Raw genomic sequence first — 15,403 nt, 5'->3', positions numbered from 1 at the left:
CCCTCAACAACACAAGGGACCCCATGGCTAATTTTATCATTTCAAAACAGCAGCCCCCTTGCCTCAGCACCTGGAAAGTAGATCAAGCCAGTCACCGGGTTGCCTACCGAGTCCTTGACAGTTCCAAAAGGAGCTCTTTCCTGTGACCTGTTCCTCCTAAGGTTTATCTAGGACTGGAGAAAAATAAAAACACTCCACATCTGCGAGCTTTCAAGATTCAATGACAGACCTCTCCTCTAGCACTATTCAAGCACTATGCAAACAGCTGCTCGCAAGCAGCTCAGGTCTCCCCCTCCACATTTGCCAAACACCATGGAGATGACTCTGTGCCACCTGCCCTTCAGTACGTGCCCAGAGGCAGACCGGATGTCTTTGCCAAAACAGTCTGGACAATGTATTAGTACACCGCCACGTTAGCTACCATCACTAACTGCCAGGCAGGACAGCTCCAGGCCAAACACACACACACAGGCACGCTACAAACATTACGAACAAAACACAGAACACAAGGCGCAAAAAAAGGACTCCCAGAGGGAAGCCCTACAGCAACAGCAAGTCAGAACAGGTGCCCTGCAGCAGACCCAAGGAGAGACTCAAATGTCACGACATGCGACTGGAAGCAACTGCCAGAACTGGGATGATGGAGGCATAAAAAGCCTGCCTTCAAGACAAGAGACCAGAAGGATGGGGAGTGCAAACCCCAGAAGAAAAATGCTTCAGAAATGAACTCCCAAGACAGAGCTCCTGATGAAGCCCACATGACTTCCGCAACAGCGAGGATGGAAACAGATGCCATCTGAAACCGAATATGATGCACAAGACCTGAAACATATCTGCGCTTTAAGCTGCGACTGCAAGACAAGACGTGCTCAGATCAGCCCTACGATGATGAAACAAGCATTTAGGACCTTTGGTGTGGCTAACAAGTTGCCCATCTAATCTGTCCAGTGGAAAAAGGCAATGAGGATATCAAGACCTGAGGAGCGCGTAACATATGATGATCGCATCAAGAAACATTTGATACAAAAAAATTACACGCACAGAAGAAATGATCTCTTTAAGCTCCCACTGCAAGACAAGAAATGCTCAGCTTCCGATTGAGCATCAGCATTATTCCAGTGAGGTCAAGTGTTCAACACCCTCAGGAAGGCTTCCCCAGGGCCTGCCAAGCACCAGGAGCAACAGCACAGCACAGACAACACAGAACACAGACACCAAGCTGGAACTGCCCTGCCTGGCACGTGCTCAAGCCCTACCTGACAGAATCCCACGCCCCCACACACTGTCTGACCGTGATCAATCCTAAAAGGCCCCATCCACAGCAATGACTTAAAAGCACAGACCCTCGCCCTATGTGTGCATTCAAAACCCGAAAGCAAACATAGCACTTGCACCCCAACTTAGCTTGGAATGACAGGAGGCAGGTTCCATCCTCATCAAGGAACACGAAGGCTAGCCAGGACATTGCTTCCGGCACGAGGCTCCTCTTCACCTGCAGAAATAAAGTGCCATCGGGTACTGGCACACCAGCCAAACTTCTTCCAGTGAAACACCCACCTCAAAAACAAAACAGTAGTCCACTGACCTGCTCTGCTACTGAAGTCAGATAGACCAACTCCAGACAACTGCCCGCCTTCCCCTGCCAACCACCCCCAAACACACAGTATTTGCCCCTGGACTTAATTCTCAGGGGTCACAATCCATCCTCAAGGTGGACCACAGAGGCCAACTAGGATGTTCCCAGTATCTTCTTCGTCCCCGGAAAAGAGGAGTCACCCAGAGGTGGGACCAATAGACTACCAAACCAAAACCAATGCCCTTTTTCCAACTTTTCTCCACTCACCTTCCCGATCCAGGCTTAGCGCTTCCATTTACTGTGCTGAGCCAAGGTCACGTAGCTTAGACCAAGGAGAAAGAACAAACAAAAATGACAATCCACAAAACAGTCTATACCCACTCCTCTTCTTTCCTCCCCTACCCCAACAGCCAAGAAGCCCCAGACCCAAGTTCCCCAACCCAGTACCACCGCTTCGCTCACCTAACATCCCAAGGAGATGCATCACGCTCCCAGCTCCTCTTGTGCTCCGAGCATCTCCAGCATTTCAGGAACTGGAACCGCTGACGCCTGGCGCGCCTCAGGAACGTGGCAGGAGATGTACTCTGCTCTTTCAAGGTGCTTCCAAAGCCTGCATAACAGGCAAAGCAGACTAACACAATCCACTGACCAACTCAGGGCCCACACTGCCGTCCACTCACCCTCGTGCCTCATTCAAGTGTCCGGGCCCATGCCCTGGGATACAAGAAACAAAAAGAGAAGGTCATATCCGTGATGGACACACAAACAGTACAGCTCCTTGCAGAGGACTCAAACACAGAGACGAGAGCCAGAAAAAAAAAAACACACCCTCAGGTCCACAAATGCCAAAAGGCCATGAATGCACAGCAGCCCCAACAGGGGTAATCACAGACTTATCCTTTACAGATGAGAACGGTGACCCTGCTCAGTCTTTCCATAATACTGCACTTATGCGGTCAAGCCCCTTCGGATGCGTACTGAAGCTCCTTGTGAAGCCTCTGGACAGTTATGCAAATGACTTGATATACCTAGAGATTAAAAGATAACTCAAAAAAAAAGGAACCGTACCCCACCATTTCCCAAAAACAAGTTAGCCAGCAACACCTCCTAAGCACACCTCTATTACGTGAATTCCAAGCACTTAAAAACTAGAAAGCTGCAACATCTAAAGACTCTACAGCCACACAAACCACAGGCAAAAGCTCCAAAAATATAACAAACTGTCCCTAACCCTGAAAAAGACTACCCCTTACATGCCTACTGCTACTCTTTTCAGATGCATGCTTACACAGGGAGCTTCGATGATACTTATCTCCTAAACCCTGCTCCATCACTTTGCCACCAAGGTTATAACTTTGATAATATTTGCCTTAATTCAGCAAAAATCATAAGGGACCCAGAACCAAAAGCAAACACACAAAGTAGCACTGCCATCCTATCCGTAAACATGCTATAACAATTACTCACCTGAAGAAGAGCTGCATGCAATACAGGCACCTATTACTAGATTGGTTTACTCTAACAGATCCTACCAGTTGTTACCTCACAAAGATGGGCGTACCGGTCTCTACTTGGAAACGCATCAGTCCATAGACTCTTAACCACCTAAAGAAACCTGCAACTCACTGAAGGAAAAACAAAGCACTTACCCCAAAGTGCAGCCCAGGCATAATGAGCTCTCTGAAGGGATGCCTGTGACTCAATGACCACTAGGCCCTCCCTGGAACCCAAAGCAAATCACCTGGGAAAGGGGAGGGGCAAAGCACAAGTAGAAAGAGAAGCAGCAGCTGTGGTTTATTTATTTTTGCTTCAGCTTTGAATATTGAAAGCTTTTCTCCTCTACAACTCCTGTCTCAGGAACCAAACAGAATTAAAGTGACCTGCTTTGCTCCTATTCCAAAGACTATCACAACCCGCCTTGCCTGTGGCACCTGATAAACAGAAGAGAAAGCAACCACAGCAGCAAAAGCCACAGCACCCTCAGGACAGTTACTCTCATCCCCTCCTTTACCTCAGCCGCTTACCTACCCCACATGGCAGATGCTTCCACCCCTTCTCTGAAGCCACCTAGAGCACCTCTAAAAGATAAACTGGAATTTTACTCTATTTGATATAGTTAAAAAAACTGCAGTGACAACCGCAACCCAAAAATAACAGCTACCTCTGTTCGTCACACACCAGAGTCACTCCAGAGGTAGCTCGGGTCGTGACGTCCTGTACTGCACACTGCGTTTCAGCCTGAACAAAGGAAAACACAATCAGAAGACAAACATTCAGCTGACAGCATTAGCACCCATCCCTCAACAACAGAAGTCACCCCATATTTAATGTTTTCGTTTCAAATAGCAGTCCACTTGCCTCTGTACCTGCAAGTTAGATCCAAGCTCGAAAGGAACAGCCACCATCACCCATGCCACCTGGGAACACAGAAGGACAAAATGACCACTGTGCTTGCAAGCGACCACCTGCCACACTGCTCCTCTGTCCCAGCCAGCCTCACCTCAGACCCTCAGAGGGAAACACCTGAACGTCTTCCCCTGTGGTGGTTTTACAGGGGTAGGCGACCGAGCTCCAACAAAAACCCTCTCTCACTCTCCCTCCTCAGAGAAGGACAGGGAGAAAATACAAGGAAAAAGGGCTCAAGGGTTGAGATAAGGACGAGGAGATTACACAGTAAATATCGTGATAGGCAAAACACACTCAGCATAGAAAGATAGAAAGATTTATTGCTTATTACTACACAATGTAGAGAAGCGAGAAACAAACGAAAGCAACCAAAAGCACCTTCCCCCCCAACCACCCTCTTCCACCTTCTCCCCCCCAGCGGTACAGGTGATCGATGTTTATGGTCAGTCTATAGCGCTTCTTTGCCGCCACTCCTTCTCGGACGCCCTCATCCCCTGTGCTGTGGGGTTCCTCCCACAGGATGCAGTCCTTGGTCAACTGATCTGGCATGGCCTTCCCACAGGCAGCAGCTCTTCCAGAACTGTTCCAGATGTAGGTCCATGCCACGGGGTCCATCCCTCAGGAGCAAACTGCTCCAACCTGGGTCCCCCACGGGCAGCAGCTCCTGCCAGCTCACCTGCTCCTGCGTGGTCCCCTCTCCACGGTCTACAGGTCCGGCCCGGAATCTGCTCCGGCAAGGGTCTTCCACAGGCCGCAGCCTCCATCAGTGCAGGTCCACCTGCTCCACCGTGGCCTCCTCCACCAGCTGCAGCATGGAACCCTGCTCCACCGTGGTACTCCGTGGGCTGCAGGGGGACAGCCTGCTTCACCATGGTCCTCGCCACAGGCCGCAGGGGACTTCTGCTCCGGCACCAGGAGTACCTCTCCCCCTCCTTCTTCACTGACCTTGGCGCCTGCAAGGCTGTTCCTCACTCCTCTTGCTCTCCCAGCTGCTGCATGGACCAGCGTGGGTTTTTTTTTTTTTTCCTGTCTTAAATATGCTCTCACAGACGCGCAAACAACATCACTTATTGGCTCCGCTCAGCAGCGGGGCCCTTACCTAACATGGGGCAGCTTCTAGATTCTTCGCACAGAAGCCACCCCTAGAGCTCCCTGCTACCAAAACCTTGCCACATAAACCCCCCACGTCCCTTCACTTCGGTTAAGGGACGACCAGGCTGACAACACGCTCGCCTTCCCTCACTGCTCCGTGACACGGGGATTTCCCTATCCAAGACTGCACCAAGCACCTGCAGAGACGAGAGAAAAGCACACCCTGAGGCACCTCACAGCCACAGCGTACCTGCTGCAATACCTCTCTCTTCCCAGTTGCTTTACTTCAGCTGCTCGTTAGCTCGATCTAAGATAAATGTGCCCGGGCGGCGCCGCGCCAAAATGTGCCCGGGCGGCGCCGCGCCAAAATGTGCCCGGGCGGCGCCGCGCCAAAATGTGCCCGGGCGGCGCCGCGCCAAAATGTGCCCGGGCGGCGCCGCGCCAAAATGTGCCCGGGCGGCGCCGCGCCAAAATGTGCCCGGGCGGCGCCGCGCCAAAATGTGCCCGGGCGGCGCCGCGCCAAAATGTGCCCGGGCGGCGCCGCGCCAAAATGTGCCCGGGCGGCGCCGCGCCAAAATGTGCCCGGGCGGCGCCGCGCCAAAATGTGCCCGGGCGGCGCCGCGCCAAAATGTGCCCGGGCGGCGCCGCGCCAAAATGTGCCCGGGCGGCGCCGCGCCAAAATGTGCCCGGGCGGCGCCGCGCCAAAATGTGCCCGGGCGGCGCCGCGCCAAAATGTGCCCGGGCGGCGCCGCGCCAAAATGTGCCCGGGCGGCGCCGCGCCAAAATGTGCCCGGGCGGCGCCGCGCCAAAATGTGCCCGGGCGGCGCCGCGCCAAAATGTGCCCGGGCGGCGCCGCGCCAAAATGTGCCCGGGCGGCGCCGCGCCAAAATGTGCCCGGGCGGCGCCGCGCCAAAATGTGCCCGGGCGGCGCCGCGCCAAAATGTGCCCGGGCGGCGCCGCGCCAAAATGTGCCCGGGCGGCGCCGCGCCAAAATGTGCCCGGGCGGCGCCGCGCCAAAATGTGCCCGGGCGGCGCCGCGCCAAAATGTGCCCGGGCGGCGCCGCGCCAAAATGTGCCCGGGCGGCGCCGCGCCAAAATGTGCCCGGGCGGCGCCGATCACAGACCTACCCTTTACAGATGAAAAAGGTAACTCTGATACAACCCTGCTCAGTCTCTTAGTAATACTGCGCCTACGTGGTCAAGCCTCTTGTAGTGTGTAATCAAGCTCTTTTTAGTCCTCTGGAGAGTTACACAAGTGCCTTCATACGTCTAGAGATTCAAATATAACCCAAAAACACAAGTGGATCCCACCATCCCAAAAACAAGTGAGCCAGCAACCTCTGCTAAATATCCCTCTAGTAAGTGATTTCCAAGCACTTAAAATCTAGAAATCCATAGACTCCAACCTGCCCAAAGAACCCTGCAACTGACTGAAGGAAAAACAAAGCACTTACCCCAAAGAGCAGCCCAGGCACAATGAACTCTCTAATGGCATACCTGGGGCTCATATACCATTTGGCCCCGCCCAGCACCCAAACCCAATCACCTGGGAAAGGGGAGGTGGTAAAGCACAAGAAAGTAAAAAGAGCACAAGCAGCACAGCAGCTGTGGGGTTTTTTTTGGTGTTTTTTTTTAGTTTTGTATTTTGTTTGTTTGTTTTTTGTTTTTCTTTTTTTTTTTCTTTAATCTGGTTTAGCTCAATAGCATGCAGACTGCAGACAAGAGAACTGGGGTGATTCTAGAAGCAACAATCCCCATGCTTTTGCTGCAGCTTTGAATATTGAAAGGACAATATGACCAAGCAAGTAACTGAAATTTTTTCACCTAGAATTAGCTCAAACCTTTATTTATATAGAAAGAAAAATCTGGGAGCATAACAGATTACATGCCAAAAAAAAAAATCAATTCCATGTAATAACATCAGTCGCAGGAAAAATCACATACTTGAGTAGGCTATCTGAAAACCAAAAGGCTATGCTGATGGGTCAAAACACACTACAGGACAATGGAGCCTGGCCCTCTGCTGCACCAGCTTAAAACTCATCCCTACACTCACCAAGGTGCAACCCCAGCCCAAACACAGACACACCATTTCAGCCTCAACACAGTTTTGGAAACTGCTGGAAAGCAGGCTTCAACCTCAGCGAGGCGTGCTCAGGCTACACGGGATGGGGCTTCAGGCACCGCTTCACCTACTGAAGAAGACCACCATCAGGAGCTGCCACGCCAGACCACCTTTTTCCTCTGAAACACCTTTCTCAGGAACCAAACAGCATTCCAGTGACCTGCTTCGCTCCTATTCTAAAGACTATCACAGCCCACCTTGCCTGTGGCACCTGATAAACAGAAGAGAAAGCAACCACAGCAATAAAAGACACTGCACCCTCAGGACAGTTACTCTCATCCCCTCCTTTACCTCAGCCGCTTACCTACCCCACACGGCAGATGCTTCCACCCGTTCTCTGAAGCTACCTAGAGCACCTCTAAAAGAGAAAACTGGAATTTACTCTATTTGATGTAGTAAAGTAAGTGCAGCGACAACCGCACCCCAAAAATAACACCTACCTCTGTTCATCACTCACCAGAGTCACTCCAGAGGTAGCTCGGGTCGTGACGTCCTGTACTGCACACTGCGTTTCAGCCTGAACAAAGGAAAACACAGTCAGAAGACAAACATTCAGCTGACAGCATTAGCACCCATCCCTCAACAACAGAAGTCACCCCATATTTAATGTTTTCGTTTCAAAACAGCAGTCCACTTGCCTCTGTACCTGCAAGTTAGATCCAAGCTCGAAAGGAACGGCCACCATCACCCATGCCACCTGGGAACACAGAAGGACAAAATGACCGCTGTGCTTGCAAGCGACCACCTGCCACTCTGCTCCTCTGTCCCAAACAGCCTCACCTCAGACCCTCAGAGGGAAACACCTTAATGTCTTCCCTTTGCTTCAGATCAGGGATCACCAGGCTGATAAAACTCTCACCTTCCCTCATTGTTCTGTGACACGGGCATTTCCCTGTCCAAGACTGCATGAAGCCCCTGCAGAGACGAGAGAAAAGCACACCCTGAGGCACCTCACAGCCACAGCGTACCTGCTGCAATACCTCTCTCTTCCCAGCTCCTTTACTTCAGCTGCTCACCAGCTCGAACTGAGATTCTTCGCTCACAGCGCCGCGGCAAACTCTGCCCGGGCCACACAACACACACGGCACAAGCTACATTGTTTGATGTTATAAGCGAGACCACGCAATTTTCTGGTCTATCGAAGATAATTTATTTATTAAGTAAGCAGGTACAAGCAAAACAGCGCTGGGCGGCTGGGGAGTCTCCGCTCCATCACAGCACGCAACTTTCCCTTTTCAGTGTCGCCGTTTTATAGCATCCAAGTTCGGCTTGTCAGGACTTGTTGAATCTTCTGAAGCTGTGCAGTTCGTTCTGTTTCTTTCAATGATCATGCGTTGTGCTCGTGTTCAAGGGTAGTAAAGCAGCAAACAGTATTTCACAGAGTCTTTGTTTTACCAAGGACGTTTATCCAACACCCCCTCCCCACTATCTACTTGCTTAGTCTTCCCCCTCAACAAGGTCGTAAATTGCAAAACCTTGTCTTCTCAGCAGATTCTCTGAATTCTTTTTAAAGACAATGAACAAACACCTGCTAATTTATCACAATCCCTCCTTTTTCTTTTTCTAACATATTTTGTTCATTGACGAATTTTTGAAGCACTTGTTTGCTCAATATTAAAGTTGCTGCGTCATCCTCCTCCTGTTCAAGAGATTCATATTTCGCACACACAAGCATAAGTTGAGCTGCCTCTAATCGGTTTTTTACAATTGTGATTATTTGATTGAATATACGTGGTCCAAAAGTTAGTGTAAATATGAGCAGCAACAAAGGTCCTGCTATAGCTGATGCAGTGTAGTGAGCCAAGGTGAGTAATTAAACCAGGATTCGTACCAGTTTCGGTGGGCTTCATTCTCCCTTTTTCGTTTTTCTAGCCCTTCTCTCAATTTAGTCATTGTATCCCTCACCACTCCAGTATGATCAGCATATACACAACACTCCTCTCGTAGGGCTGCACACAATGCTCCTTATTGTAGAAAAATCAGATCTAATCCCCTACGATTTTGTAGTACTACTTCAGATAAGGATCGCACAGATTTCTCTAAAGCTTATATAGATTGCTCGATACGGGCCAAATCCTCATCTACAGCAATGCGTAACGAGGTAAATACTTGGCTTTGTTTTACCAGAGAGGTAATTCCAGTTCCGGCTCCTGCAGCCCCCGGAATCATCAGAGTGGCTAAAGTAAGAGCCGTAATAGGCTCTCTCTTCCTTAAGTGGTTTTTTGCCATAGCATGTTGGATGTACATATACTCCTCAGAATGGTAAAGAATCCTTGGGATAATTACTACCTGTACACAGAAATCATGAGACGAGTTGAACAATTTCAAAGATAACATGGAGTCACCCCCAGAGACGAACATACCCATCTGGTGTTATCTGCTGGTATTAACCATTTTTCTTTGTCTAATTGTGTAACATTTTCTGTAATATTGCATAGATGGAACTTCTCACCAGGGACCGTGCCTACGCATCTGCCATTCCCAGTTACTTCCGTTAACGTTATTGCTACATCCCTTCCCCAATTGCATTGAGGGGGATCGGTTTCGTTTGAACGGGTGGTCTCTCCCAGATCCCCAATGGCGTCGTAATATGGGGGCCTTATATCAAGACATAACCAGCAAGGTCTAGGCACGTCTGGATTTGTTTGATTCAACAACTGATAACTAGCATTCACGATTCTCCATATGTTATTCCCGGTCACCCCTTCATTTCTAATCCCGTACTCCGGGTTTACTGATTTATTAGCAACCTCCAGTGGTTTAGGGCTATTAGGAGTGTCCTGGTTCCAGTTAGGACAGAGTTAATTTTTCCTCATAGTAGCTGGTAGGGTGCTATGTTTTGGATTAGGATGAGAAGAGCGCTGATAACATGCTGATGTTTTAATTGTTGCAGAGCAGTGTTTACACCAGGCCAAGGACTTTTCGGCTTCTCGCTCTGTCCTGCCAGCGAGCAGGCTAGGGGTGCAGCAGGAGCTGGGAGGGGACAGACCCAGGACAGCTGACCCAAACTGGCCAAAGGGGTATTCCATACCATCTGACGTCATGCTAAACAATATATAGGGGTGGCTGGCGGGGGTGGGGGGCCGGCTGCTCGGGGATAGGCTGGGCATCAGTCAGCGGGTGGTGAGCAATTGCATTGTGCATCACTTGTTTCTTACACATTATTATTATTAATACTATTATCATTATCACTATTATTATTATTGTTATTATTATATTCCTGTCTTAATAAACTGTCTTTATCTCAACTCACCGGCTTCACTTTCCCGTTTCTCTCCCCCATCCCAGAGAGGGAGGGGGGAGGGTGAGCGAACGGCTGTGTGGTGTTTAGCTGCCAGCCAGGTTAAACCACAACAAGGAGTTAGCATTCTAAAAGCTTGTGTAGGCTGAATCCTCAAAACACTCCCCAACAGTTTCTGATTTCGTCCCACCCGTTGGGGACTCTTCGTCTCTTCCTTCTTTATATAGATGATGCCTCCCCTATCAGTCCCCCAGCAGTAGTTATCTGCTGAAGAACATGGTGATCTTCCCATCTAATCAGGCTCCATTTAAAAGGTTTGTGAGGGTGCGCAGACCCAGGAACAGTGTAAACAATCGTACCCATTACTATGTATCGCAAAAAAAAAAAAAAAATGGCTAGGGCCCATTTTCCAGAGTTCTTTACCTGGCCACGTAATTCCCCACCGTTTCACTCTCTGCCTCGCTTGTCGGTTCGGTTGCAGCGAACTACAAGGTGCAGGTTCTTCTCGGCAGCAGCAGTGTTCTTCAGGGGAGTTTCTCAGGTAACCGCGACCTTTTTCTGATCAAACAGGGTCCCCTCTCCTCCTTTTTACGATACATAGACAGTTAGACCATACTTATCGAGTTCGTTTCAACGTGAGCTTTAAGTCATCAGGGCCTGCGACCGCTTCCCATTTGCTTTTCTGGATCAGTCCTTTCACACCACTGGCATGCGTTCACCCCTTCTCAGCCGTCCGGATAGCCGTCTCTGTGATAAGTAAAACAACATAGGGGCCTCCCCACCGTGGTGTTAAAGACATTTCTTTCCATGTCTTAATTAGAACCCTATCTCCAGGTGGTATCCTATGGATTGCTATATCTAGCCACCAAGCCTTTCGCTTGCAACTCCCTCCGTCGGTTCATAAGCTGTATTAAATAAGGTTTTAATTGGATATCCTGTACCTGGGGATCAGATGGCATCTCTAAATCATAAGGCATACCATACAGCCTTTCAAAAGGTGAGATTCCGACATCGGCTCGGGGCTATGTCCGGATATTCAATAGTGCAAGCGGTAAACATTTCACCCAGGAGGTCTTAGTCTCTATCATAAGCTTTGTTAGTTGCTTTTTAATTTCACCATTCATTCGTTCTACCTTTCCCGAACTCTGAGGATGCCAGGGAGTGTGATATTCCCATTTAATTCCCAGAGCCTTCATCGTGTCTCGGGATACCTTTGACACAAAGTGTGGGCCTCGATCAGAGTCAATTGCTTCTATTACCCTGTATCTGGGTATGATGCTTTCTAATAATATCTTTACCATGGTTTGAGCTGTGGCCCTTGCCGTAGGGAATGCTTCAACAAAGTTTGTGAGGTGGCCTACAATAACTAATAAGTATCTATATCGCCCCGTTTTCGGAAGTTCAGTAAAATCTAATTGAATCTTTGCAAAAGGTCGATGTGCCAATTCTCGTCCTCCTCCCGGGACCCTTTTTCTCATGTGTTGAGCATTTACCCTCCGACAAGTTACGCAATCATTTACGATCCTCTTTGCTATATTATAAATCCGTATACACATATAATATGTGGCAAATTGATCCACCAACGCCTGAGTACCCCAGTGCGTCTGTTCATGAAATCTCCGTAGCACCCTCATAGCTACTGATTTTGGTAACACTTCCCGTCCATCAGGCAGTACCCATTTCCCTTTATCGTTTGTTTTTTTTTTTTTTTTGGAACCCCCATTTGTGTCATCTTGTCTTCTTCTGTAATAGTGAAACAGAGTAAGGGGAGGGGAATGGGTCCATTCGACCACAGGGAGTTAGTCGGCCTGCACTTGTAGCGGTTTTTATAAGGCGGGCTTTCTTCCTCAGAAAAATTGCATTCAATCCCATCAACTCCCCATTCACTCCAGCAATCATAACATGGAAATTCCTTTAAGTCTTTCCCACAGTATTAAGTATTATATTAAGCATTATTATATATTATGTTATTAATTATTATATTAATTATTATATATTAACTATTAAGTATAAGTATTATTTCCCACAGTCTGGGCAATCTTCCTTCGTTCTTATAATTCTTCTACTCATTAATGCTGCCCTTTTTGCCTCCTGATCTGCTAGATTATTACCCCTAACCTGAGGGGTGAGGCCTTTTTGATGCCCTTTTATATGTACTACGGCAATTTCTTTGGGCTCTCTGATAGCTTGTAAAACCTGGGTAATCAATTCCTGATGTATTAAACCCTTTCCTTGTGAATTGATGAGCCCCCTTTATTCCCATATTTTACCAAATGTATGTACTACCCCATAAGCATATTTTGAATCTGTATATATTGTACCGCTTTTATTTTTCAGCAATTTTAGGGCCCGCAATATGGCATATAGCTCGCAAGTTTGGGTGTACCAGCTAGGACTCAAAGGTCCAGATTCCACTATCTCAAAAGTTTTCCCATTTACTAACGGGAAGGTTTACTACCTTCCCTGGGGCACCTGATAAGCAGAAGAGAAAGCAACCACAGCAATAAAAGCCACTGCACCCTCAGGACAGTTACTCTCATCCCCTCCTTTACCTCAGCCGCTTACCTACCCCACACGGCAGATGCTTCCACCCGTTCTCTGAAGCTACCTAGAGCACCTCTAAAAGATAAACTGGAATTTTACTCTATTTGATATAGTTAAAAAAACTGCAGTGACAACCGCAACCCAAAAATAACAGCTACCTCTGTTCGTCACACACCAGAGTCACTCCAGAGGTAGCTCGGGTCGTGACGTCCTGTACTGCACACTGCGTTTCAGCCTGAACAAAGGAAAACACAATCAGAAGACAAACATTCAGCTGACAGCATTAGCACCCATCCCTCAACAACAGAAGTCACCCCATATTTAATGTTTTCGTTTCAAAACAGCAGTCCACTTGCCTCTGTACCTGCAAGTTAGATCCAAGCTCGAAAGGAACGGCCACCATCACCCATGCCACCTGGGAACACAGAAGGACAAAATGACCACTGTGCTTGCAAGCCTCCACCTGCCACATTGCTCCTCTGTCCCAAACAGCCTCACCTCAGACCCTCAGAGGGAAACACCTGAACGTCTTCCCTTTGCTTCAGATCAGGGATCACCAGGCTGATGGAACTCTCACCTTCCCTCACTGCTCCGTGACACGGGGATTTCCCTATCCAAGACTGCACGAAGCCCCTGCAGAGACAAGAGAAAAGCACACCCTGAGGCACCTCACAGCCACAGCGTACCTGCTGAAATACCTCTCTCTTCCCAGCTCCTTTGCTTCAGCTGCTCACCAGCTCGAACTGAGATTCTTCGCTCACAGCGCCGCGGCAAACTCTGCCCAGGCCACACAACACACACTGCACAAGCTACATTGTTTAAGACACACGAGCTGGAACATTCCTGCCCAACAACCAGTGGCATCGCACAGGAAGGATGCCGCACGCTCCTAGAAACCAAACCTACCAGTCCTGAACAGCTCCCCTGCCAGACAATTCCCCACCTCCTCCTGCCAACCACGCTCAGCACACACACTATTTGGCCTTAAAAAAAAAAAAGTAATAACATACACACACAAAAAAAACTACTGAGCTCCACAAATGCCAAAAAGCCATGCACACACAGCAGCCCCAGCAGGGGTATTCACAGACTTACCCTTTACAGATGAAAAAGGTAACTTTGATACGACCCTGCTCAGTCTCTTGGTAATACTGCGCCTATGTGGTCAAGCCTCTTGCAGTGTGTAATCAAGCTCTTTTTAGTCCTCTGGAGAGTTACACAAGTGGCTTCATACGTCTAGAGATTCAAATATAACCCAAAAACACAAGTGGATCCCACCATCCCAAAAACAAGTGAGCCAGCAACCTCTGCTAAATATCCCTCTAGTAAGTGATTTCCAAGCACTTAAAATCTAGAAATCCATGGACTCCAACCTGCCCAAAGAACCCTGCAACTGACTGAAGGAAAGCAAAGCACTTACCCCAAAGAGCAGCCCAGGCACAATGAACTCTCTAATGGCATACCTGGGGCTCATATACCATTTGGCCCCGCCCAGCACCCAAACCCAATCACCTGGGAAAGGGGAGGGGCAAAGCACAAGAAAGTAAAAAGAGCACAAGCAGCACAGCAGCTGTGGGGTTTTTTTTGGTGTTTTTTTTTAGTTTTGTATTTTGTTTGTTTGTTTTTTGTTTTTCTTTTTTTTTTTCTTTAATCTGGTTTAGCTCAATAGCATGCAGACTGCAGACAAGAGAACTGGGGTGATTCTAGAAGCAACAATCCCCATGCTTTTGCTGCAGCTTTGAATATTGAAAGGACAATATGACCAAGCAAGTAACTGAAATTTTTTCACCTAGAATTAGCTCAAACCTTTATTTATATAGAAAGAAAAATCTGAGAGCATAACAGATTACATGCCAAAAAAAAAATCAATTCCATGTAATAACATCAGTCGCAGGAAAAATCACGTACTTGAGTAGGCTATCTGAAAACCAAAAGGCTATGCTGATGGGTCAAAACACACTACAGGACAATGGAGCCTGGCCCTCTGCTGCACCAGCTTAAAACTCATCCCTACACTCACCAAGGTGCAACCCCAGCCCAAACACAGACACACCATTTCAGCCTCAACACAGTTTTGGGAACTGTTGGAAAGCAGGCTTCATCCTCAGCGAGGCGTGCTCAGGCTCCACGGCATGGGGCTTCAGGCACCGCTTCACCTACTGACGAAGACCACCATCAGGAGCTGCCACGCCAGACCACCTTTTTCCTCTGAAACACCTTTCTCAGGAACCAAACAGCATTCCAGTGACCTGCTTTGCTCCTACTCCAAAGACTATCACAGCCCACCTTGCCTGTAGCACCTGATAAGCAGAAGAGAAAGCAACCACAGCAATAAAAGACACTGCACCCTCAGGACAGTTACTCTCATCCCCTCCTTTACCTCAACCGCTTACCTACCCCACACGGCAGATGCTTCCAC

At 48.7% G+C, this 15,403-nt stretch overlaps 2 protein-coding genes across 2 annotated transcripts in view; both read right to left on the bottom strand.

Annotated features, from left to right (window-relative positions):
• Window positions 1-1,124: 1,124 nt before the first annotated feature.
• Window positions 1,125-8,184, bottom strand: LOC308184696 (uncharacterized protein). Its single transcript, XM_080572028.1, has 8 exons — window positions 8,168-8,184; window positions 7,846-7,896; window positions 3,738-3,814; window positions 3,605-3,654; window positions 2,257-2,290; window positions 2,040-2,207; window positions 1,844-1,905; window positions 1,125-1,492 (listed from the first exon to the last, which is right to left on the bottom strand). Exons 2-6 carry the CDS (start codon window positions 7,882-7,884, stop codon window positions 2,060-2,062), a joined length of 348 nt encoding a protein of 115 aa, XP_080428154.1. The 5' UTR covers window positions 7,885-7,896; window positions 8,168-8,184; the 3' UTR covers window positions 1,125-1,492; window positions 1,844-1,905; window positions 2,040-2,059.
• A 1,188-nt stretch (window positions 8,185-9,372) lies between these two features.
• LOC308184692 (uncharacterized protein) overlaps window positions 9,373-15,403 on the bottom strand; it is a 52,163-nt gene continuing 46,132 nt past the window's right edge. The window contains exons 4-9 of the mRNA XM_080572009.1: window positions 14,080-14,220; window positions 13,483-13,617; window positions 13,349-13,399; window positions 13,143-13,219; window positions 13,010-13,059; window positions 9,373-11,187 (exon numbers count right to left, since the gene is read on the bottom strand). The gene's annotated coding sequence lies outside the window, so the exon portion shown is untranslated. The remainder of the gene's footprint in view (window positions 11,188-13,009; window positions 13,060-13,142; window positions 13,220-13,348; window positions 13,400-13,482; window positions 13,618-14,079; window positions 14,221-15,403) is intronic.

The sequence above is a fragment of the Anser brachyrhynchus genome, assembly GCF_964034855.1.
Source record: "Anser brachyrhynchus genome assembly, chromosome: W".
NCBI lineage: Eukaryota > Metazoa > Chordata > Aves > Anseriformes > Anatidae > Anser > Anser brachyrhynchus.
This window is presented reverse-complemented; position numbering and strand designations above follow the sequence as displayed.